The sequence below is a fragment of the Syngnathoides biaculeatus genome, chromosome 10, assembly GCF_019802595.1.
Source record: "Syngnathoides biaculeatus isolate LvHL_M chromosome 10, ASM1980259v1, whole genome shotgun sequence".
Lineage (NCBI taxonomy): Eukaryota > Metazoa > Chordata > Actinopteri > Syngnathiformes > Syngnathidae > Syngnathoides > Syngnathoides biaculeatus.
The window spans coordinates 17,689,547-17,714,924 of record NC_084649.1 but is presented as its reverse complement, the minus strand read 5'-3'; the positions used below and the strand labels follow the sequence as shown (position 1 = coordinate 17,714,924).

Sequence of the window (25,378 nt, the reverse complement as noted above, 5' to 3'; positions counted from 1 at the left end):
CTGATCCACTGTTCCGCCGCTACAAAATATAAATTTGAAATTTAATTTCATACTCTAGCAGTACTACTGCCAAATTTTTGAACATTTTTATTCTATTTTAGTACATCTTATGAGTATCTCATGAACAGAAAAGCAATGCCAGTATGGTATTGTCTCAGAAGAAAGATAATTATTAATGGAATATATATTGATAATTAAAGATTGTCCAGTCGCTTTGATGCCATTCCCCTTCACAGCTCAAAGCCGTTATCGGTTATACTGGATTGATATATTGCACGTGATGATGAGGACGATGATGAAGCTACGTCGTCCCAATCAGCAGGATAGCCGCTAAGTCTTACTGACATGGAGCTGGAAGGTCGCGGTGGTGCACGCCGGGTGCTTCTGGCGATGCAGGTCCACCTCCTCAGTCTGCGTGTACTCCGGCTCCAGGGAGCTGCGGCCCAGGAAGTTGACGCGGTGCGGCAGGCCCAGCTTCCTGCGCTCCGAGTCGGCTTCGAAGCGCACCACCAGGGCTTGAAGGTGGGTGGGGATTCAAATGTGGAAATGTGGAAATGTCACAACTTGGAGTGAGGGAGACGAACTTATATTGAAAAATGTTCAGTTTAATTTTGTACTCGCTAACCCAATTATTATGCTTGCATTGGCGTTTGTTGTGTTATACTGTATCATACTAGCCATATGTATAATATTATCATCTGTGACTTTGAGCAGATTTTCTGATGCTATATATCAGTGGCGTGAAATGGGGAGGGGAGGGATGGGCGGTGGCCCCAGGCCCCCCACCTTTGTGCAGGTGTGCCTAATACTGTGCTTGAACAGAGGCGAGACTCACTTATATGTGGCGAGTGGTGCACCGGGTGGGCCGTGTAGACGAAGCAGGTCTTGACCTCGATGCTAGAACGGAAGCACGACAGAGGAGCCCAAACAGATCAGGACCACATGAGGAGTTCACGTCCCTCGGTTGCTTGGATCTGTTCTTACCAAACGCCATCTCGGCCCTTACAGTTTTGCTGGGCCATATCGATGTATTGCGGCTCAATGGATATTTCCCGAATCACGTGGATGACTGGACGAGACCTTTGCAGACGAAAAGGAGCAATCAGGACGATGTTTAGAGAAGACTCACCGGCTCTGCTTTTTTATACCTGAAGAGCACAACTGAATTATTGAGCGAGCCCACAGCGATGTCTGGATAGTGGTTCTCATCCACGTCCAGGCCACCTGAGATGGAGTATCCAAAACGCTTCACGTCAAAGTCTGCCCCATCAAGCACCTAAGATTGATATAAAAAAAAAAAAAACAATTATCTGTTTCCATCCTGAAATGTGTTTGATCGATTCTGGACTCACCTGGGCTGGTTTGGTTTCAATTCCTGCATCCGAACCTCTGAAGATGAACACCTTGCCGTCCCCATCGAATGGAGCGCCAACGGCGATGTCTGCACGAAAATTGGATTAGTTGTATATTTTGTCAAAGACAGTGGTGAGGGTGCTAAAGCTGGGGTTCTCAACGTTTTCGGGGTTCAGGGATCCAAACGGGGGACATTTTTTTTCATTCCTATTTTTAAAGAAAGTCAGAATGGTATGATAACCAATTAATATATTGCGGAAACAAAGTTGCGATGTTATGAGCACAAAGTAATTTTTTTTCAACAAAAATAGTGGAAATCTTCACAACAAAGGCTTGCTTTAAGTTTAATGAGATAAAAGATGGGTAAAATAAAGTAGAAATGTTCCCAAATTAGTATATTGTGGTAACAGGATGACAATTTTACTCTACGATAAAAAAAATAAGTTGCGCCTCCCAAGTTGTTCCATTAGTCTCATAATCGCTGTCTGAAAATAATAACGTAGATTCTGTACCAGACTCTGGAAATGGATTGCTGTAGACCCCAAACACGATTGACCCTCACCTCCATATCCGTCCTGGTCCAGATCGCCTATGTTGCTGACCGTCATGCCAAACATGGAGTCGTACGTTCCATTGAGACGGATGGGCCGGGCCTGATCGTCCCAGTGACCAAAAGGGTTCAGGTACACATAGACGGCGCCGCCGATCTCTGCCTTGCGGTCAAAGAAATTGGGAGCTCCCACGATCAGGTCAGTCCAGCTAAGGACATGAGCAATGATTAAAACCCCTCTCAAGACCTTCTGGAGTTGAATCAATCAGCCAGTTTCCATCAAGTGGTTTGGTTCAGTTCGTTACTTCCCTCACTCAGTTCACTCTCTCCATTTTGTTTTTTGTTCCCCAGTCACCACTTAGTCTCATTTTTTTACATTTGCTCATCATCATTGATTTAACTGATCACAAACTGAACCATAAAGCTTGGTGGAAATGCAATTAAAGGACAAAAGAGATCCAGGCACCCCCTTCACTCCTCACCCATCATTGTTCAGATCGGTGGTCGCCACCGAGTAGCCGAAGGAAGACGCGAGCTCCTCTCCCCAGAAAATGTGCTCGGGCACTAGCCGGTAAACGTTGTCCTTGCGTAGCAGCACCACGGCCCCCGTGTGATTAGCCCGCGGTGCACCCGCCACAAAGGTCAGCTCACCGAGCCTCATTATTCCCATGGCCGAGTCCACAGAGAAGCCTGGCCGAAGAGGTGGAATGGGGTAGTTAGGCTCAGAATTGAGTAGTATTGACCGTGGGGGGTGCTCTACCCTCATCATCTTACTAATGAAATGTACTGTATGCCTAAAGTGACTATTGATTTTCTGTCTACCTCCTTATGGGGCCAGCCTGTGCTTGTGGGTCTGCCGGTATGCGGGGTAATCTATTGAGTTTTAGCTTATGTCTCATGAGGTCTGCATTGCTTAATTTTAGTTAAAGTACATTAATCAGATTTATAGCCTTGAGCGGGATGGCGGTGAGCGCTCTCTAGTGGCATGCGACATAAATGTTATAATAATTACACATTTGTATATATATATTTTTTGTCAAAAATAAAAACTGAATAGCTTTTGACCTGTTTTGTGTGACTCTGCCAACTTTTAGGAACTGTGGTTCCACATTGACAATACGGCAATAACAACTACATTAGTTTTTAACAAAATGAAAAGGTTGTGGCTACTTCTTTTTCTTTCGGCTTGTCGCCACAGCGTGTCATCTTAGATGAACGCATATTTAAATTGAAAATTTAAATCAGATTTAAATCAGAACTCAATCTGGAATAAGTAACATTAATTGGATACTACTAGTTAAAGATTATACTTATATACTACTGTATTTTCCGGCCTACAAGCCACAACGGTTTTTCACACGCTTTCCTGCGGTTTATGCGGTGATGTGGCCAATTTGTGCATTTTTTCCTAACGGCAGCAAGGGAGCACTCGAGCGGAAAAGGTAAGAATAAGAAAGGTGGAATATATGTGCCGAGGGAGTGACTTTTACCGGGCCTGTTAGCTCTGTACTCGCGTGTAGCTGCTGTGTTACTGGCATGTCTCAATGATATTTAGCGGTAAGTTTTATTTTAACCAGCCCTACTAGCGTTAGGGCTGGTGCGGCACTAGCCTTAGCACTAGCACTAGCGTTAGCACGTCGCTAGCGTTAGCGCCACACTAGCGCCGCACAAATGTTAAACTCTTTCTGTGTACCGTCTTTCTTTATAAATACTGGCGTTTCAATGTGGGTTTCAATGTGGGCACTTGCGGCTTTTACACAGCTGTGGCGTATGTATGTACCAAATGGTATTTCCTTTTCAAATATACTGGTGAGGCTTATAACCAGGTGCGCTCTGTAGGCCGGGAATTACGATATATAAATTTATGTTCTCATTTGTGTGGTGGGGAGAAACGGTGCACCATGACATTAATTAATATTTCCACATTTCCTCGACAAAACACTTTTATGGCTGTAAATGAGCTTTGCATAAGGTTAGTAACGGCTCACCCCAAGCATCTACCGGTTGCGTTTAATCAACAAATGTGATCGTATACAGTATAAAGCAATTCTTCTGCAAAGAATAGACGCGTGGTGCGTCAAAACACATCATAACAAACAATCTAAATCGAAGTGAGCGCAAGCATTTGGAACAACATGCAAGAGGTGTGAGTGTCAGATAGGGGGATGGCCTGGCTAGCAATAAACATGATAAAACTAAAAAAAGAGAAATAGGTGGGGTGGGGGGGCGACAAGGCGGGAGACAAACAGCGAGAAGCTCCAGGACGGCAAGTGTGGAATGTCTGCGGTGCGAAACATGATGGGCGTCAGAGGCGCTACTTTTGCCACACAGGGTGGCCTTCAACGCAAGCTGGTTACAATGTCAACAAAGTAAAAGTGGCCAATGGACAAGGATTAAAAATACTGGTTTTAAAAGTACATCTACTGTATGTCGAGATCAGACATGCTGCATGTCTAACTTTCTGTTCACTAACTAAACTTAACTTTTGTTAACACAGCTATGTACAGTATGTATTTTTTTTATTTTTATTTGCTCCTTGAGTCTAGATTTGGTCTTATTTATTTATAAATCATTCACATTGTGTTATTTAAAGTATACCATTATACTCTCACAAATTGTAATTTGTTTAATACATTGAAATCATTTTAAGTAATTTAAAACAGTTCAAATTGAATTTGGGAACATACAATTCCTACTTTTTCCATGAGTAATGATCACTATCCCCATTATTATCCTCATCATAAATGTTAAATATCAATTAATATAAAATAGATCCACAGGGAGCCAGTAAGTGGTATAGTTATTATTTTATTTAATTATTATTTCTTTTATTTTAGTGACATGTTTTATGAAAATCTTGTGTAAAATCATATATATATATTTTTTTTATCATACGTTTATATTAATTACACTTTGTTGATGAACATGCCGTGTTTTATTCCTACAAGGTTTCGGTTAGGATGTCATGATCTTATTGTAAAAATGAAAACTGTTTGAATAAACTTTCAAATTTTGCACTAATGATTTTTACTAAATTCTCATGAGAATAAGGATAATATTTATCAGGCATGGCGGCGAGTCTTATCATCTTCTTTAGGATCAAAGTGATCGTGGGTCATTTTAAAAAATGAAGGTTATAATGTCACATGGGAATTAGTGCTGTCAAGGAGACGACTAAATAAGGATTGGGGCGGGCGAGAGGGTGAGCGGGCCAAGACGGTCTGTGAATTAGGAGATTTACGGGAGATCCACGCAGTCAGTGAGACGTAAAAACCACCGCAATCCAACGTTAACTACGAAAAGGTCCTGTGAAGTCGGCAATGGGTCATTAAGCTTGAACGGGACACAGGCAGAAAAATACCTTGGAACAAGGTGATATAAAGAAAAGAGTAAAAATACCCGGATACACCAACCCTTGTTAGTGAACACGCTGTGAAAAAGCTATGCCAGTTAAACACTTTAAAATCAGGAGAGTCAATAGAAAACCCAACACTAAGATAGCCGGGAAAAGTGTCTTTTTTTGGACATCACATGCAAACTTCAGATGACAAAGACCTACAGACACAAGAGACAAACTCACTTTTGCTCCGTAGAGACAACCACCCACTGATGGTGTACAGTTGCGCTTAACTTGATTTCATCTGTTCACATTCCACTCAGTGAGGGTGTGAATGGGAGTGTGAATGATTAATGAATGGTGTGCTCCTCTAATTTTGCCAAATGTCGGCTGGAATAGACTGAAGCTGACAGGATAAGTGATATCGAAATGATCGGTAGCTTTTGGGGTGGTTGTCTCGTAAAAGTGATGGGTACAAAAGTCCAACACAGATCAAAATCCAAACACTTGCCATTAGCAGAGAGGATTAAGACCAAGACGAAGAAAAGGATTTTAGAGCTACTACTATGTCAGAAAAGATCCAACTGCTCCAATGAACAACACATCACGCCTACAAACCTAAGTAGCTATTATGGGCTACATCCTCAAAGGCTGTGGGCTTCCTGGACGGCTCCAGAGTTTTGTACAGCAGCGCGTCTTCAACTGGGCTAGCCATGAACAAGAGCCCTATGGCCCAAGACAGGAAAGAAAAGGAGTAGAAACATAGAGGGGGCCAGTGCAGGAAGGGTGACAGGGTGGTGAAATGTGAGGAAGGTAAGGCGGGTGGTGGAGGGGTAGAGTGAAAAAGAAAGGGGGAGAGGAGGGTGCAGGTGAGACAAGCTGTGATTGATTGGTGTTGTGCTTTGGTGGGTGGGCGGCAGCAGCAGTTTTCCCTGCAAAAAAAAACCTCCCGGCTCTCTGGTGGAGCGACAGATGCCCGGGTTCAGAGCGTACCCCGAAGTCTCATGGCCGTCATCAGATCATTTGAAGCCAAATATAATTTCAAGTCCAGAAAAAAACTCCGGACACCAAATCCCAGCCAGGAATGGGTGGAGAATCTTAAGGGTTTTTGGCCATAAATAACTTTCCAGGAATAGCCGGAGTCCCAAGCTTGGGACCATATCAGAGAACAGTGGGGGCGCGGTACAGTCTGAGCCCTGGTCGCCATCCTCCACCGGACCCTCGCTTCCTCTCCAGCAGTGAGCAGAGAGGGCGACTCCTACCCAGGTAACTGTGGTAGGGCACAGGGATGAGCCGGGCATTACGTTGTTTCTGATCCGCCACCTCATAGGGTCCGTCGTCAAAGAAGCCGAGTTCAAGCAGCGTCTGGTTTAGCAGCTGCACGCGCATTTCACCTGAAATGGAAATGTGTGAGGCCACAACACAGCTGTAAGAAAAAAAAAATACATTCCTAAGACAACGGGGGACACCATCTTGACAACTTTGACACTTTAGAAAATAAGATAACCTCAAAATGTAGAATACGCTCACTTGCGCTATTCTGCAGTCGAGCGCAGTATTGATCGTGGACGCTGATGCTTGCAGTCCAATTAGGATATGTTATCATCAATCAATGAGGTTTTTAACCATGGATTTGTATTCTATACTGGATCACGAACTGGGCCTACATTGTGTTAGTCACGTATGGTATGGGGTGTCAAGTACAAAGAACAACGTGTGTCTCATATATATATGTCAGATTGGATAGATCTGCTTCAGAATTAAGAATTCAAAGACAAGGGATCATCACCACACTCAAACTAGATGAGCTCTACTATTAATTGTGAAGAAAAACATTGACAGTTGGTTTGAGACAGAGGAGGGGGGGGGGGCGTGGCGCGATTCATGGTGAAGACTTCAGACACATTTTCCAAACCCTAGACTTTTCCCATCTCTGCACAAAGAGGATGCACATTATGCTAACATCATGCTCTAAAGGGTAATCAACAAAGGCTTGTTTTATCTTGTGAAAATTTATCAACTGAACGAGGAATAAGAAATCTACCACCATCTGACGCCTCCTCCTCATTTCCTTTCATGGAAATCTGGGCCCTATTGAGTGTCACTCCATTTCAACCCTTTCATCGAACCATCTTAATCCCTACATGCCATCGTACCTTTCCAGTTGTACGTCCCAGGAGCCCCAAACAATATGAAGTTGTTGTCCGGGGTGAAACTGACAGAAAGACCCTGCTGGCAGAAGCCGAACTGCTCGTGACCCTGCGGCCGACCCTCGCAGAACTTCCACTCTCCTCCGTCCAGTTCATCTCGCTCGGTCAGGTCTTCGCTCAGGACGTAGCAGCGTCCGATGGGATCGCGCGTCTCGGAGGGTTGGTGCACGCGTTGCCTGAGCTCGTATAGGTGAGCGCAGGTCTGGGGAGGGATGACAGGGTGTCGTCAAGAAGCCAACTGTTGTCCTACTTTAAAATTACAACATGCTTTTTAATCAGCAGGTTTTGACACAGCTTTGACTTACCACCACCTTGCCCCCAATGCCCTGGCTCTTGACAGTAACTCCCAGCCACTGGTTGTCTTTGTTCTCCCTGTTTAGACTCACTGAAAGAGAAAAAAAAAATAACAGCATGAAAAATATGGCTAGGATCTGGTCCTGGTGCCAAGGTGCGGCTCGTGGCAGCCTCAGACCAGATCAGAGAGTCTGAGTTCAATTATTTTCCAGAATCCCAAAAACAAGCAGAAATTCCAAAAATGTCATGTTACTTCTTGACAACTTCAATCCGGTTTCACTGTATCATAACTGACTAAATATAATTATGCGTACACTAAAAATGTATTTGAAATAGATTACCTTCACCGTCTATATCCACCCTGACACAGTCATAATCCTCAGGTGTAATAGGACACTTAAACAGGGCTCCTGGTCGACTGCCGCGCAGCACACCCCGGCCTGCGGCCTGTGGCGCCCCAACCAGGATCCTGAAGGAACATAAGCTTAAGGTTTACTACGATAGACGATGCGAGGCTGAATCAACAAAATCCTTTGGATGAGATCTTTAAAATTGTTTATAGGGCCAGACATCTTTCGCCAATGTGTCCTCTTCTTCACGTAAACTTGGTCAGTCTACAGGTGACTTATCAGATTTCGAACCACTGATTGGTCTTGGTCATGTCATGCTCCTGGTTTCCTGCCCAGGCTGGCGTGGCCAGCCAATCAGTCAGAGCACACCTGCACCGTGTCCCGGCTGATGCCTCCCAGTATATATAGGACGTGGGGGACGACTTGTCCTTCGCTAGATCGTTGTCCTTGATGCCTCGTTCCCGCACTTCTGTTTGCCTGACTTCTGCTCTCCGTGCACCGACCCACGCCTGTCCACTGACCACCCTCGTAAGCCTGCCGTACTATTACTTCTGATTGTTGGAGACTGTCTGCCTGATCTCAGACCTTGGACCGAATAAAGGTTTCCTCTGTACTGTCTGCTGTCTCTGGAGTCGTGCATTTGGGTCCACCCTCGAGCCCCGTTTCGTGACAGGTCATACCACGCTGCACCATTTGCACATCTGATGAGCACTTGCAGCATTTGTACAATTGACATTATCCCACCACTCCATTTCTTGAAGTCTCGGCGCCCTTTGCACAATGGTCATTGTGCTGGACAATTGCTCCAGGGGGCATTCAAACTGCTCTAATTGCGACAAGACTCTGCATCTTTATTGCCAGATTACTATGAACAGTCACTCACATTTGAAAAATGTACAGGTGTCGTCAGTCATGCCCGGAAATATAAAGTTACGGGTGTGGTCCAACAGTCATGCCCGCAGATATAAAGTTGAGCAAGTGTGTTCTGTTTTTAATTATGAGTCTACCCCTTTAAGAGCAGAGGGGGGCGGTGTCAGGTAAATTAAGAAGTAGAAGTAGGCTGAGCAGCAGTTCGTTCTTAAAGGGGAAATCCAGTGGTTTGCATTAACAATGTATCCAATAGGTCATGTAACATGTACTCTATTTTGACAATGTGATGTTGAATCCTCTCTCATTTAATAGTGTTATGAGAAGATTTTTATTGACAATTAAGAATTTTCGCGAGTCACATGACCCTACATGCGCGGATGTGACGTGTTGTGTGCCGCAACAATGGCTCAATTACAAGGGACACCATTTATACCAAGCACTGATTTCTCGGATTTATCCTCATCTGATGAATAAATAGCAGTATCGGTTGATCAAGAAGACAGAGGAATACTTCCATACACAGCCGTGAGCGGCACGGCACCAGGGCTCGGGGGAGCCGTGAGCTCGCTCCCCGAGCCCTGGTGCTGTGCTGTGAGCGGCACAGCCATGAGCGGCACCGCTGTGTATGGAAGAAGTATTCCTCCGTCTACCCGATTAAGCGAGCGGCCGAGCGGCAGAGTGACAGTAGTGTCTGTTGTCCTACTAGACCAGCTCCAACTCGTCATTTCTTTTGGCTTGTCCCTTTCGGGGTCGCCACAGCGTATCATCTCAGATGAACGCATATATATGTTTGGCACAATTTTTACGCCGGATGCCCTTCCTGACGCAACCCTTCTCAGGGAGTGGAGGCCCCAGCGGGATACGAACCCACAACCCCTGGTTTACCAAACCAGTGCTCTAACCACTGAGCTACGGGGCCTCCACTAGACCAGCTCCAACTACTGGAGACAAATTCCTTGTGTGTTTCTGACATACTTCAGAATAAAGATGATTCTGATTCTGATCACCCATTGTAAACATTGGTCAGGTTACGGATCGGTCATTTGACACAGCACATCCCCCAAGAATATATAAGATCTAAGGAGGTTTGTATTTTTCAACGAAACATCAATTCTGATATTTTGGTGGGTGGTTGATTTTTCTACATTTAAATACCTAATCATGACACGTTTCACTGGACAACATGCAGAAATAGATAGCGTAACCCGCAAACGTGTGTATTAGACAGAAAACATGGCTTCACGTTATCTCGACTCCGGGACGGCTCTGTGTGGGCTCTATCTTGTTTGCACAAACTTGCTTTGGCTTTCAACACTCGCCGGACAGTACGAGAAGGCGAGCAAAAGCTTTTATTCTCACTGAGGTGGGCGCTGTTTTTGTTTTTATTGGGAGGTGGGGGGCGAGGAGCGTAATCTCTGCCTTCTGCCTTATTAGGAGCACGGATTCTTGGGCCAGTGGGCTATTTTAAAAACTGAATGTTGGGACACGCTCCAGCTAAAGCTGTCATCCATGGCGGATGCGCAGAAGCAAGTTGTCAAGAAACAAGAGGGGAAGGAGGACTAAGATAGGATGTAGGGGAAAGTTATGAGGGAAAGTTAAAATTGGAATAGTACAAATAGTTAGCCTCAAGGATCAGCTGATGTTTCGAGCTTAGTCAAGCGAGTGTGACTAAAATGCTCTCGGTCAGGCTTTTTTTCCATACAAAATGACAATATTTAAAATCAATTTGCTGTTGAACGAGCCATTTTATTCTGCCGCCTCACCATTAATTTATGTTGACGTTCAATCACTCTTTGTTAACATCCTAGCATTAAGAAGTTATCATTTTTGGATATTTCCTCGTATTTTGTTAGCAACTGTGGTCCAACGCGATGAAGAGTTAACTCTTGAATGTCAAAGTCTGAACAGTAATGTGCAAAAAATTAAGATAATTACAGTTACTACAGTATATTACATGTTGTTTTCTGACGGGCATCTGTTAGAACAAGGTAATTACTTGTCCTTGTATATTATTAAGATAATTAATGACACCCCCCCCACTCCTAATTGTGTGCACTGCAGCCTTTTGCACATCTTTATTCTTCATTGTTCAGATATGAGTCACAAAGTCTCATCGTCATTTTCAACTGCCTGCTCATTTTTCAGTGAACCCACATGACATGCACAACTAAGCTATGCAGGGCGTGTATAGGTGTGTATGGGTATGTGTGTTGAGAATGCAACATGAATAGAATTGCCCACACACACATGTGGTTGGCAATTGCATAGCCACACTGTACTGTTATATGGGTGTCACTACAACCTGAGATCATATCAGATATTTGAGTGTGAGCTTGGGATTTGTTTGGAAAAAAAGCCACAGGAACCGTTCAGATTACACAGCGCCAGACTCTCTATTGGGGCACAGAAGGGGTTAGATAACATACCATGCCCTCAGCTGCGTTATGTATTTCTTCTTATACAACTGACTACTGTAGATCAGGTGTCGGGAAGCTACGGCTCGCGAGCCATACCTGGCTCCTTTGGTGGTTGCATATGGCTCGCGGAGCCCTCATAACGACATACTGTACATGTGATTTCTGTCGTGCAGAGAAAGCTTGGCCCAGCGGGGGTCCCGTAGTTTTTGAGTGGTTGTGGATGTCCATAGGTGGAGAAGGGTCTAACGCCGATCATGTCGGAACAACTATCTATGGAAACGCTTTTGACAAAGGTCGCTCAAAGAAAAAAATATGAGGTGTACCGAAGTTTTCAACAAGATTGAACAGCCTTTGTGGAGATCGAGGGTTCTGCTCTGTGTTTAAATGCACAGATGGGGAGCATGCCAAAGCATTCGTACTCGACGTTGCCAACAAACACTTTGCCAACTTCGCATAAAGACAAGATAATCAAACGAATAAAAGACATGCCTTTGTCGCCAAGAACTGTTCACCATCGTACAAGCATGATGGCAAATCAAATTTAATTACGTTTACGATGAACGGATGGAAGTCTCAACTAGTCTGACTGTGTATGAACTCCAAAGCCATCAGCGAAACATTTTATCTAAAAAGTTTGTTAGAAACTACCCACTACTACCTACTGAGTAAGCTATATTAAGTTCATGTTCAACCATTAAACTAAGCATTAAAACAATGTACAAAAATGATTACAAATAACAGTATATATTTTATATATATATATATATATATATACATATATATATAAGACACAATTAAATGGTAAGAATATGTCAAATAAAATGTATCATAGAATTTCAAAACTAAAAATTACATTGCTGTTGTCAGGCCACACAATCGCATGTTTTCTAGTCAAAGGGCAGACTTCAAAGTCTGATTGCTGTGTTCGAACAGACTTGTTCAAAAAGACTTGTTTGAACGCAGAAATAACACCAGAACCTTGTTGCACTTTCTTCATTTCCATATTGTTCATTGACCCCAGGATTCATCCACCATCATCAACTTGTCAGTCAGGTGACACCTTGAATGTTTGTGTTTTGCTACCCTTGGAACTGGTCTTGGGAACGCATACTGTAATTTCTTGAGTATAATGCATCCTGAAGTATAATGCGCACCCCCAAAGTTGACCTAAAAAAAAAAAAAAAAAAAAAAAAGAAATCAGGAAAAGCCTTCTACCTATGTACAATGCGCACCACCAATTTGCTACTACCCATATGCACAAAATATTGGGAATTATCTGTATTTATATTTTGTGTAACATAAGACATCGAATATCATATCAAAATGTATATGTTTACCTTTTTTTTTACCACTCTATGTACCTGTATGCAACTATACAATGTGATTGTATTTTTTATTTTTCACCCATACCTAAATATAATAATGTTTTGAAAATATTTTTGGAAAAATTTGCACATTATTTTTGAGAAACTATGCTACGCAAGAAGGCAACCAGTCAAGAGAGAAATCCAGTTCTCTTACCAAATCTCAGTCAGCGATCAGGATAAGCTGTCGAAAATGGAGGAATGGCTACATTACTAAGAGAAAGCTTTATTTCTACCAGCACAAACTCGTTCTCCATTCCTTCCTTTAATGTTCCAGGAGTGGGCCCTTGACAGCTGTTCTAGTTTGTGAAACATTAATTGTACCCTTAGCGTTTCCACCAGGATTTCACATTGATGAACCCCCTAATCTCCTCTCTCACACTTAACATGTGTTGGCCGGAGTACAAGCTCTGTGTGGAAGCTTTGCGGGATCAGCAGGAGCCCAAGGGGCTCTTTTGGCCTCATCTCATTGTCCCGAAGCAAGAGTGTGACCTCTGCTCTGGATACACAAACACACACACATACAAAGGCAAACATGCAGGTATGCAGACATAACTATGTACTACCTGAACCCGTATCCACACACATAAGCACAGCTGACGAGAAACCTGTGCTCTGTGCCCCGACTGCCGCTCGTCTTTAAAACGGTTGTTTTCGGGGAAATCTTGCGACAGAAAGCAACAGCTGAGAATGAGATGCTGTGAATCATAATGCGTGCCACCATGGGCCAAAGCTAGAGGCCATGGCTAATGCATAATAAAGCGGGAAAAGAGAGGGACAGAGACAGCTGGCAGTCCATGTGAAAATCCCTTTGGGACACTGTGGTTTACTGCCATGGGAGGTTATTCAATGCAATGATTTGTTTTGAAGTTTTCAAAAGAATTTTGGCAAACTGCTAAATCACCCATCAATCCATTTTCTTTAACCCTTATCCTGCTCAGGGTGACGGATGAGCTGGTGCCTGTCCCAGCCGTATCTGGGCCAAAGTAAGATACCTTGACCTGGTCGCCAATCACATGGGACATATGGAGATAGAAAACCATTCAAGCTCAAATTCACATTCACATACACCGTCAGTGGCTGTGGCCGACACCACTGAAAACCTAGCAAGGCAATGAGACGTATACTCTAAGGGAATGACCAGTTTGCCAAAATTCTTTTGAAAACTTCAAAACAAATCCAATCCCAATACCCGAAGTACCGGTCCCAGGATCGGGAGTAATTTGCACGGTCCTTCCCCCGACGTTCCCCATCGTCCCTTCCACTGCTACGCTCTTGACGGCCGTCTTGACTACGTCATCCATACCGGACAAGGGTCCACTCCCCCTCCCCCCCCTTTCTCTGCCTATTTCTAGTGTATTTATATGATAAAACAATTATTTCTTTATTTGTAAATGAATTTTTGAATGTAAATTGTGTTTATAATGAAAAAGTAGTTTTTATAAGTATTTGAGTCAAAAATGGAAAAACAACAAGGTTAGGGTTAGGGTTTAGGTTAGGATGGGAGTGCTGGAGCCTATCCCAGCTGTCATCGGGCAGGAGGTGGGGTACACCCTGTCAGCCAATCACATGACGCAGAAAACAGCCCCACCCACAATCACACGTAAGAACAATTTAAACTCTCTAATTAATGCATGTTTTTGGGATGTGGGAGGAAACCGCAGTGCCCAGAGAAAACCCACGCAGGCACGGGGAGAACCAGGAAACTCCACAGAGGCAGGGCCGGGATTTGAGCCCCAGTCCTTAGATCTGTGAGGCCAAGAATCTAACCAGTTGCCCCACTGTGCAGATAGTAACTTTCTTTCGCCTTGTCCCGTGAGGGGTCGCCACAGCGTGACATCGCAGAGAACGCTCTTATTTGTTTGGGACAGTTTTTAAACCGGATGCCCTTCCTGACGCAACCCCTCTTGGGTAGTAGAGATCCCAATGAGATATAAACTCACGACCCCTTGTTTACCAAACCAATGCTCTAACCACTGAACTAAGGGGCAGATGTGATATCATATATCTGTAGATCTCACCTTAAAGCCTCATTTTGCAATATCATCATATATAGACAATATGGCATAAACTACATCAGCGACATAAATAAAGTCCATGGTAAACATGCAAATGCATCAAAGACTCGCTGTAACTTACAGTTTCAACTCAGGCAAGTTACTCGTCATTTATTGAGTAAAGTATCATGTTCATTTACTTCTTATATTAGAGTTTTTTAGAATGAACCCAGAAACCATAAATAGATAAATTTCTTGGAAAACAGATGATAAAAGCTTCCACAAAAACACCCACACACACATACACACACAAATTTGTGAATATGTGAATTGCATACAGCTGCTAAAAGTTGGAACTATTTTGGGAACACTGTGGGGACACAACAGACGCACCGAAAGATGTGTAGTAATAGCTCAGTTTCAAATGAGTGCCACATTTTATTCTTTTACATCGTTCAAATCCATCAAATTATTACCCTGCTATGACTAAAAGTAATAGACAGTTGACTCTAAGTATTTACTCCTTAGTGAAGTGCTATGCCCCATGCGGGATTTGGTACCCTATGACACCCGTGACCCCACCCTCACCAGCTGACCCTCTTTAGATCAACATGTGAATGACCATTTCCTGGTCATTGGTGAGGTAATGATTGGCCCTAAGGAACAAATTCACATCTGTTGTGTAAAATCCATTGTCATTCTTCCCCTTTTCAATCGATTAATCAGCCCATTTAGATGTTTATCTGCTGACACTGTAAATTACACTAGTAGGGAAGTCATCGGTATTAGACGGATGACATCTATCCATCTACAGTATATTTTCTGAATTGGTTGTCAATCTTTACCTCCAATACGCAGAAAAAAAAGAACAATTTTGAGTCTTTTGTGAACCTAACATCAATGTTTTCGGAATGGGGGAGGAAATCGGAGTACCTTGAAAAAACAAACCAAACATGGGGACAACATGCAATCTCCACACAGGCAAGCTGGTTCTGAGATTCATCCATCCATCCATCCATCCACCCATCCATCCATCCATCCATCCATTTTTGCTGCCGCTTATCCTCACGAGGGTTGCGGGGAGTGCTGGAGCCTATCCCAGCTGTCAACGGGCAGGAGGAAGGGTACACCCTGAACTGGGTGCCAGCCAATCGCAGACCAAAGAGACAAACAGACGCACTCACAATCACACCTAGGGGCAATTTAGAGTGTCCCATTAATTTTGCATGTTTTTGGGATGTGGGAGGAAACCAGAGTGCCCGGAGAAAACCCACACAGGCACGGGGAGAACTTGCAAACACAGGCAGGTCCGGGATCGAACCCGGGACCTCAAAAGTGTGAGGCCACCGTGCCGCCCGGTTCTGAGATTTAAAACCCGAAATCTCAGAAATCTGAGGCAGACGTGCAAACCACTAGCCCTGCCATGCTACCACAATATTCACAATTTATTCCAGTTTATGTCAAGAGTAAGTTGAGATCAAAACAAAATAAAAAGGGCTATTAACGTAAATATGGGTGCTCAAAAAACATTATTCTTGTCATGCTCCTGGCTTCCTGCCCAGGCTGGGCGTGGCCAGCCAATTAGTCAGAGCACACCTGCACCTTGTTCCAGCTGATGCCTCCCGGTATATATAGGACTTGGGGGACGACTTGTCCTTCGCTAGATCGTCGTCCTTGATGCCTCGTTCCTGCACTCCTGTTTGCCTGACTTCTCCTCTCCGTGTACCGACCCACGCCTGTCCACTGACCACCCTCGTAAGCCTGCCGTACTATTATTTCTGCCTGGTTTGGACTGCCTACCTGAACACTGACCTTGGACTGAATAAAGGTTTCCTCTGGAGTCGTGCATTTGGGTCCGCCCTCGTGCCCCGTTCATGACAATTCTATTACCCTTATGTCACTATTCTGAAACCCATTCTGTAGCTGCTGCTAATTTGGTTAGTAAAAGAGTCCAAACAAGCACTGAAGCTAATCTAAGTTTACCCAATTTCTGGTACTTGTTGAAGGCAAAATGGAAAGGACTTTAGTATATTTCTGATACAAATATTAATAAATTGACATAGGATAAAAAACAAATTGAAACCTCTTTATAAAGCTAATGCTACCATTTCAATTAGGACAATATCAGACATAAAAATGTCCATTTTGAGTGATGGATACATATAAATGAGTAAAAAAGGAATATTGTATTTATCATGATTACATTAGTTTGACTTCAAGACAAAGCTGTCAAATAAAATGGCGTCTCGTTTAATTTCCTGGTTTATACAAGGCGGCTACTTTATAGAGATGCTATCATCTGATTGATTCAACCGTGCGCGCGCTCACACACACACGTAGGCGCACGCAGTCCCACGCATTTATTCAAAAGGTGAGGTCACGACTTGTTCATCCCCGCAGCTCCCGTTTGTGTTCGAGCCTCCCCCCACGTTAGGAGCACGTGACCGCCGGGGTCAACCTCTCGCTTTCTCCTCAAACATCCTCGATGACACTTGAATAATCAAAACACTGAAAACAAACGTTCGTGTCACTGATGAGCTCCATTTCGAAAGCATATCATGTTCTCAGGAACTCGGAGCTACTGAAGTCAGGTTTTCATTGCTGACGGCGCTCTCCCTCGACTAATATTCCTGAAAGCTTTCGGGCCTGGCACCGACGCTTCCCGGCGAGCTTTTGTCCGGGTCGTGGCAGGCCGGTGGAGGAATGGGCTGGCAGTGAAGAGTATTCATGGTGTGTGTCCTATAAATCCGCACTCCTTGTAGGTAAGCGGTGCGGAAAAGGGAGTACTTGGACGTGCGGCCAAAAGCTTTCGCGTGAATGTGCTGGAGGAGATTTAATGACAAGAGTTACTGTAGACAAATCATGAATTGAGTTTGGGGCGTGTGGGAGAAAGTGGGGGAGGCTGCACTTAACCCGAGTTGCGGGAGGGGAGGGATGGGATAGGGGGCGGGGGGGGGGGTCTCTTATTGTGCTTTTGTAATGCAGATCAACCAGTCCATTGTGTGTGTATGCGTGTGTGTGTGAAGGAATGATCCAGGGACTCACACATTTAAAGGGATGTCAAACTCATTCTTGTCACACGCCACATTGTAGTTATGGTTTCCTTCAGAGGGCCATTATGATGTGTGATGTATGATTGCCTCGCCGAAAATTTTTAAAATATAGACCTGGCTCCAGAGACGAGTTCAGTTCATCCTGTGACCAAGCACATAACTCGAACACTCGTGTCGCAAATCATCTTTCTGCATGGAAATGAATGGAAGTGTCATTTATCCGTTCCAGACACGGCACTCGTGTCGCAAACCATCTTTCTGCATGGAAATGAATGGAAGAGTCCTTTATCCGTTCCAGACACGCCACCCCTCCCCCCACCAAGAAAAAATGAGTTTCAAAATTAAAAAATCAGCACTATGATATTGTACTTTACAAAAACAAACATCCACCATTATATGCGCCGCTTATCCTCATGAGGGTCGTGGGAGTGCTGTAGCCTATCCGGGTATCTCAGAACTGGGAGGACAACACTCTACAGCTGCATTACTGTGTTGCGTTTTTTTTTTCTTTTTCTTTTTTAAGGGGATAACCAAAATCAAAATAATCAAAACAAAACCCAAAACCGCACTACCAAGATCATCAAAATGAAGTTTGTGTGGGCTTTTTTTTTTTTTTTTTTTTTTGCAGTATCCAAGTACATTGGAGCCTCTCAAGCTCAATGTAAACCCATCCATCCATGTTCTTTGCCACTTGTCCTCATGAGGGTGGCGGGGAATGCCGGAGCCTAACCCAGCTGTCAACGGGCAGGAGGCAGGGTACACCCTGAACTGGTTTCCAGCCTATCGCAGGGCACATAGAGACAAACAGCCGCACTCACAATCACACCGACGGGGAAATTTGGGGTGTCCCATTAATGTTGCATGTTTTTTGGGATGTGGGAGGAAACTGGAGTGACCGGAGGAAACCCACGCAAACACAGGGGAGAACATGCAAACTCCACACAGGTGGGGCCGGGATCGAACCCGGGTCCTCAGAACTGTGAGGCCAACGCTTTACCAGCTGATGCACCGTGCCGCCTCAGGTCAATGTAAATTTGGGAGAAAAACATGTCCGACATTCTTTGTGAGACCTCAGTTCAGTGAGCATCATATGGTTACACTACAATTCTTAAAAATATGCCTGGGAACTAGGACAAAACAACATTTTATCCAAAGTAATGACATTCAAAATGTATGAAATACAACGTAAAAATTGTGGTCCACATAAAGAGTGTTCGCAAAGCTCGGCTATCATCCCCAGTATCTTACATTTGATTTTACGACTTATGACCCGCCGGCACTATCAAACACGGAATAGATCACACAGTACCAATAGTCCCACTGCAATGTCGAGACGTGGAAATGGCTTCCTTGAATACAAAAGCGGACCTAAAGGGCTCAGAGGATGGAGATGAAGCACAATAGATGTGTTTGTTTGAAGGCCACACGGACAAGACAGCACTGATGATTTCTTAGCTAGCATCGCGTGTACTACACTTTCAACTCAACACTGAGGCAGGAAAAAGGATGTAACGCTTCCATTGGACTGGGTCCAACGTAGAAACTGATGCTGTGGCAGTGAGCCAAACACAATTATGAAGAAAGCTACATGCTGTATATCATGCAGTGATGGCTACTATATGGCTGGATAACGGTAGTAGAATGTAAGTTCTTCATATAGACTGGAGGGGCTACTAGACCTTCATAAATGTATTTATACACAGGGTACTTCGGTGTCTGTTTCACAGCCCTGAAATGTGGACTTTGTTTGCAATGTGAGAGGGAATGCGTGATTGTCTAAGAGTGTCCTCCAATTGGATGTTGACCAGTACAAGGTGCATCCTGCCAGCTCATCCAAACTCAGCTCATCCACAAGCCTCATGAGGATAAGCGCTATACAAAATAGGATGGTTGGAGATTTGTGAACACTGTACTTTTCTTTCATGAAGTCGTTGAGTAGATTTATTTTTTATTTTTCATCTAAAAAAATCCGGGATTGTAAAATTAAAAATTTTTTTTCATATTTTCTGGATCAGTGAGGATAAGCAGTACGTAAAATTAATTAAAGACTATGCGTGATATTATTATTTATTTTTTTGTTCAAAATACATTTCGCTTTATCTTTACATTGAATGTTTTTAATCTACATTTTGTTATTCCTTTTAAATTATTTTAGATTTGTCTTTAGTTTTTATTTAAAAATTTCATAAATGTTATCTTTTATGTATTTATAATTTAAAAGATCTGATATTTAGGTCGGATATTTTACTTTCATTTTTAAATAATTTTTGATTTGATCTAGTTTTCACTTTAAAAAATATTTTATTCCATTATTATTTTAAATCATTTGTTATTCAATTTTAATGTTTTAGATTTCGATTTATTTTCAAAGAATATGTGTTATTTACACATTTAATGTTTAATTTATTTTATTTTTTCTGTATTTTTATTTCAACATACATATATACACATGATGTTTTAAAAAAAAACATCCTTTTTTTATTTTTAATTATCACCCTCTTACCACATTTTGGTTGTTTTATGTGTGTATTTGGATTTTCCCGAGCATTTTAAAAGTAAATTAAGTCAAATAACCGAATCATTTATAATTAGGATGTCCCCACTATTTAATTGTGGAATGTCAAGCACATGGTTGTTTTCAGTATTAAATTACTTTTTTCAGAGATCTTGTTGATACTGGTTTTGTTGAACGTCGAACAAAGTACGATGTCAGATTGGCATCTGGGGGGCTTGAACTCAGGGAGTTTCCTGTCTTCACCATGTGCTCAACTATTAGTGGAAGCACTTGTCATTTCAGTATAAATAGCAGATGCCCACATAACTCCCACTCAAATGCCCCCGTCGTCTGTCTGACAGCAGCGACAGCGGAGATTGTTAAATTGCTTCGAGACGCCAGCAGACCTCCACCAAGCCCGAGGAACAGAAGCCGGCGCTTGTGCGCACACTGAGGAGATTGTGCACAAGACGCCACGCGGACAGTGCAGTTGTTCATTGCGCCAACCGTAAGACGCTGGGCATCAGCGTGGGCCTCGAGATCCATTTTACTCATTTCACAAAGCTGCTTTGATTTTTACAAACCGCCTTTGTGCTGCCAATTAATGATGCTGCAGCAGATCGAGCTGTGACGAGCTGCTTGCACGTAACATAAGATCACCATCTGTGCCGTAAGCACCACAGAGAGACTGTGGAAATGCTGCAGTTGGTGTCGCGGTTTATCTACTTAAAGGTCCACTGTCATGAAATGGATGATTTTTAGTATGTTATCAATGAAAAAACACGTTCATCACAAAACGGGATTTTGACGGATATGGCTTTTTGTAACTCCCGCCATGAAAATCCTCTCGAGGGATTTGTTTTCGAGAGGAAACAGTAAGTGACGTACAGGGCAGGAGCACCCTCCAGCGGACTCGTTTGTTTCTAATAGTTTTACCTGCGGGAAGGTAGCGCTTTGTTCTTTCGTGTTGGCCAAAATGTCGGTTTGTTGCATTGCTGGATATTGCTTGAACAATGGGGAGGATGGATTTACCCTTCATAAGTTTCCAAGAGACCCGGTTCGTCGTGAAAAATGGATTGCACGGGTGCAAAATACGAGAGTTTTGTGGGTCCCAAATAACAGGTAGCTGTGTATACAGCGACTAAAAAAGATATAGTTCGGGACGGACCACGTAATCTGTCTCTCATAATGTAACAAAAGATCGGCGTCTGTATGAAAGGGGTGCTAAATGTGTCGATGTGCGCGTCGGACGGCGGCTGCATCGGCTCGCTGGCGAAGGCTGCCGCGTCGAGATCGCGGACGGCAATGGCGCACTCAGCTGCTGTAAAGAAGCCCGGCTGGGTGCCGTGATAAGCCACATCGGCGCCAAAAATGAGCCACCCCGGCCGACAGTGGCTCATTTTCGACACCTTGTCGGCCGGGGTGGCTCGTCGCGGCGCCGAGGCGTGAAGGCTCATCCCCGCCACGGAAGTGGATCGGACTGGGAGGCGGTTTGGCCGTGATCCGCACATTATCTAAATATGGGTATAGGGTAATATTGCCCCGGTAACTTCACTCGATTGTGAGATGTTCTCTTCTTCGAAAAGAGCTTCCGTGTTTGAAGGGCGTGTCCCATAGTAGGGGCCACAGCGTGTTTTCAATGGCGAATGTCCGGCGTGACGTCACGGACAGGAGATGCAGCCAACATGGCGACCACTTGGATGTCGAATGACACTTCTGCAACTTTGTGCATGGATGACGCGCTTTCCGCTCATATTTTTTCGTATAGTCATTGAAGTGAATAATGTTATATGTATTTTTCATTCCAATATCAATTTTAGAATGTTTATAGGGATGACACTTGACCTTTAAGTTAGGTAGTTGTCTGACTGTGACCACCGGCATCTAGAGATGATTGCGACTTACATCCACATCATTTGACGGAGGCATTTACTTGTGTTCATCTGATGAGGCGACCTATTGGGTCATAGCATCTACAGTATTAGAGGGCAGCCACCTACAGGTCTGGAGTGCAACAGCATCCTCTGACACATCAGACCGGTCAGGATTTTTCAAAAGTCAGACGGGCATCTTTAGTGTCGGACTGGATCCCATGATTCTAATCAAGTGTCTCGTGATGGTACAGTCAAGAATCGAGAACTTCAAAGCATTTATTACAGTATCATAATCGACGAGTGGAGTGCAGCGTGACTTCAGGCGAGAGTCACATACAAAGCTTGGGCCATTCGATGAGCCAATGAGTCACTGCAGCATCTGATTACAACACTTTGGGGCAAGATGTCTCATCAAAGCACTTTTCAGAACGTGCCATCTGATCTGCTTAATGGAAATGTATTATTCATACGGGAGAGTCAGTTTCCCTATATTTGTTGTCTGAATAATAAAGCCTGCTCTCAGGATAAATTAAGCTACTGCTGAGCTTGTGTTACTCCTGGCGTGATTTCTGGGAATTCAACCCATACTGTGGTATGCGTCTTTGATATGTTGACTTTTACATCCTTTTTGTATTAAGTATTGCTCTTTTAGTACCTTTAGCTGGCTTTGCCAACCTTTTTAAGTACACTGCCTTTCAACATCCCAGAGATGGCATTTCACCTCTTGCACGCCCCAAAAATTTCAAAGAAAGCTCATCTAATCATGTTAACAAGATCAAAACATGACCGCGAAATATAGCCATTTCATTATTTCAGTACAACACCACTACGCTTTTAATCTCGTGCAGCCTGCGATCGAGGCCAAGGTGTACCCTGCCTCTCACCCAAAGTCAGCTGGGATCATCTCGAGCTCACCTGTGACTCAAGTGAGGATTAGCGGTACAGAAAGTGGACAGATGGATGGCAGGAAAATAAATCCAACTTGGGGGAAACCATGGAAATGTGTAATTATATCAGTTCACCAATCCGCTTTTAATTCCGTGTACACCCTGGCAGCAACTCCCGCACCCACAGTTAGAGAGTGGCAATCATTAAAGGGCCACTATCATGAAATGCATGATTTTTAGTATGTTATTAATGGAAAAAACGGCAGCCGGTATGGACCCATGCCTTTTTTTCACCACAATACATGATTTTGACGTATATGGCTTTTTAAAACTCCCGCCATAAAAAACCTCTCAAGGGATTTGTTTTCAAAAGGAAACAGGACGTGACGTATGGGGCAGAAGCGCCCTCAAGCGGACTCGTTTGTTTCGTTTAGTTTTACCTGTGGGAAGGTAGCTCATTGTTCCTTTATGTTAGCTAAAATGCCGGCTCGTTGCATTGCTGGATATTACTCGAACACTCGGGGGGATGGATTTACCCTTCATAAATTTGCAAGAGACCCGGTTCGTCGTGAAAATGGATTGCACGGGTGCAAAGGACAAGAGCTTCGTGGGTTCGAAATGACAGGTAGATGTGTCTCCAGCTACTACAAAAAAGAATAGTTGGGGGGGGGCGTATCCCGTCAATCAGGGGTGCTAAATCTGTCGATAGGCTTCCGTGTAGCAGCCGCTGAACGACGGCCTCCGCAGGCTTTGTGGATCGCCACTGGCCTTGACGACAAGGCCGAGCCTGCCGCCGGCTTTGTTGGCCGGGGTGGCTCATCTCACGCCGAGCCGCGGTGGCTCACCTCCGCCACGGAGGTGCATCGGGCGGGGAGGTGGTTTGGCTGTGATCCGTATATCATCTAAATATGGCTTGAAACAATAGGGTAATATTGCCCCAGTAACTTCACTAGGTTGTGAGATGTTCTCTTCTTCCAAAAGAGCTTCCATGTCAGAAGGGGCGTGTTCGTCTCCCAGAGTCGGGGCCACAGTGTGTTTTCAATGGCAAATGTCCAGAGTGACGTCACGCACAGGAGATGCAGCAAATATGGCGACCGAATGACACTTCGGCAACTTTGCGCATGAATGACGCACGCGCTCTCCGCTCATATTTATTTTTTCATATAGACATTGAAGTGAATACGGTTATATGTATTTTTCATTACAATATCCATTTTAGAATGTTTATAGAGATGACACTTGACCTTTAAAGTCCATCTAAAGTGAAATCATAGCTTTTTTTTCTAACTACATAATACACATTTTGAGATCATTGCTGGGCTGTTACACGCCATTGATTAGTTAAGAATCAAAATGATTTTTTTTTCCAGCGTCTTGTCCATACACTGGAGTGACATTACGCGCGGCCATGTTAGACCTCACCCGTGCTACCGATTTCCTCGCTATCCTCAGGTCCTCCTACAGGGGCAGCAATACGATACTTTTAGCTCGCAGTCACCTTTTAAAATAACATGGAGTCATGCTGCTGGGCAATATATTTACAGTACTTTTTTTCGTCACGGTGGCCTAATGATGTCACAGCGTTGCTCAGACCAGGCGACAACATGACTGCAGTCTGGCTCAGCAGTTAAAAACGGAGGGATGCTTTTAGTGGAGAAGAGGTCTTCATTTGACATTTTTAGGATTCATAATTATATTCTGCTATATTATGTTTAACAGTAAGTACAAATTGAAGCTGTGCGGATAAAAAGAAACATTTGAAAAGGAGTGAAGCAGACTGGATGGATTGACACACACAACATTGTGGAGCAACCACAAAGCATCTGGTGTGTTATGGTAAATAATCCAGTATTCACTTAATTGGTATGAAAAATGGATTTACTACAAATAGCGAATCTTCGTTTTTCTATTTATCCCAGCAACATATCGTGACAGGCAGAACAATGAAATGCTCTTCCACTGGATGACTGGAGATAAACTCGTCCATCTGGTGCCATGAGAAACTTTAGGTGCCTGAGTTTGTGCTGCTATTTTGGTGAGCAACACTGTTGAAATGCGTTAGCTGGGGAATGTCCAATGAGAACTTTGAGGTTAAAAAAAAATGGTAGCAAATGACTCCAGTGCCACGAGAATTGGTGAGATAATTGTTTTGCTTTTTCTTTGACTTTTTTCAGCGACAGTGTCAAAAAAAAGGTGCAGCTTGACAGTTAAGCCTGACAGTTAAAGCTCATTGTATTCCTCCCTCCTCACGAAGCAAAAAATAGAAGAGGACATTGATGGGCACGGAGAGGATCTGTATGCAGTAATCCAAATAATGGGTTCTCATAA

General features: G+C 43.7%; 1 protein-coding gene across 2 annotated transcripts in view; it reads right to left on the bottom strand.

The window, feature by feature from the left end:
• The window catches only part of itga7 (integrin, alpha 7), a 38,837-nt gene that overhangs the window by 9,702 nt on the left and 3,757 nt on the right, over positions 1–25,378 (bottom strand). Inside the window, exons 2-12 of one of the 2 annotated variants that reach the window (XM_061831869.1) lie at positions 8,086–8,213; positions 7,756–7,835; positions 7,397–7,652; positions 6,503–6,634; positions 2,386–2,593; positions 1,916–2,112; positions 1,353–1,441; positions 1,149–1,276; positions 985–1,080; positions 836–897; positions 346–515 (exon numbers count right to left, since the gene is read on the bottom strand). In XM_061831869.1, coding sequence (XP_061687853.1) covers positions 346–515; positions 836–897; positions 985–1,080; positions 1,149–1,276; positions 1,353–1,441; positions 1,916–2,112; positions 2,386–2,593; positions 6,503–6,634; positions 7,397–7,652; positions 7,756–7,835; positions 8,086–8,213 — 1,546 coding nt within the window. Of the gene's footprint in view, positions 1–345; positions 516–835; positions 898–984; positions 1,081–1,148; positions 1,277–1,352; positions 1,442–1,915; positions 2,113–2,385; positions 2,594–6,502; positions 6,667–7,396; positions 7,653–7,755; positions 7,836–8,085; positions 8,214–25,378 lie in introns of those variants that run through there. The other variant, XM_061831870.1, reaches the window with a different exon arrangement.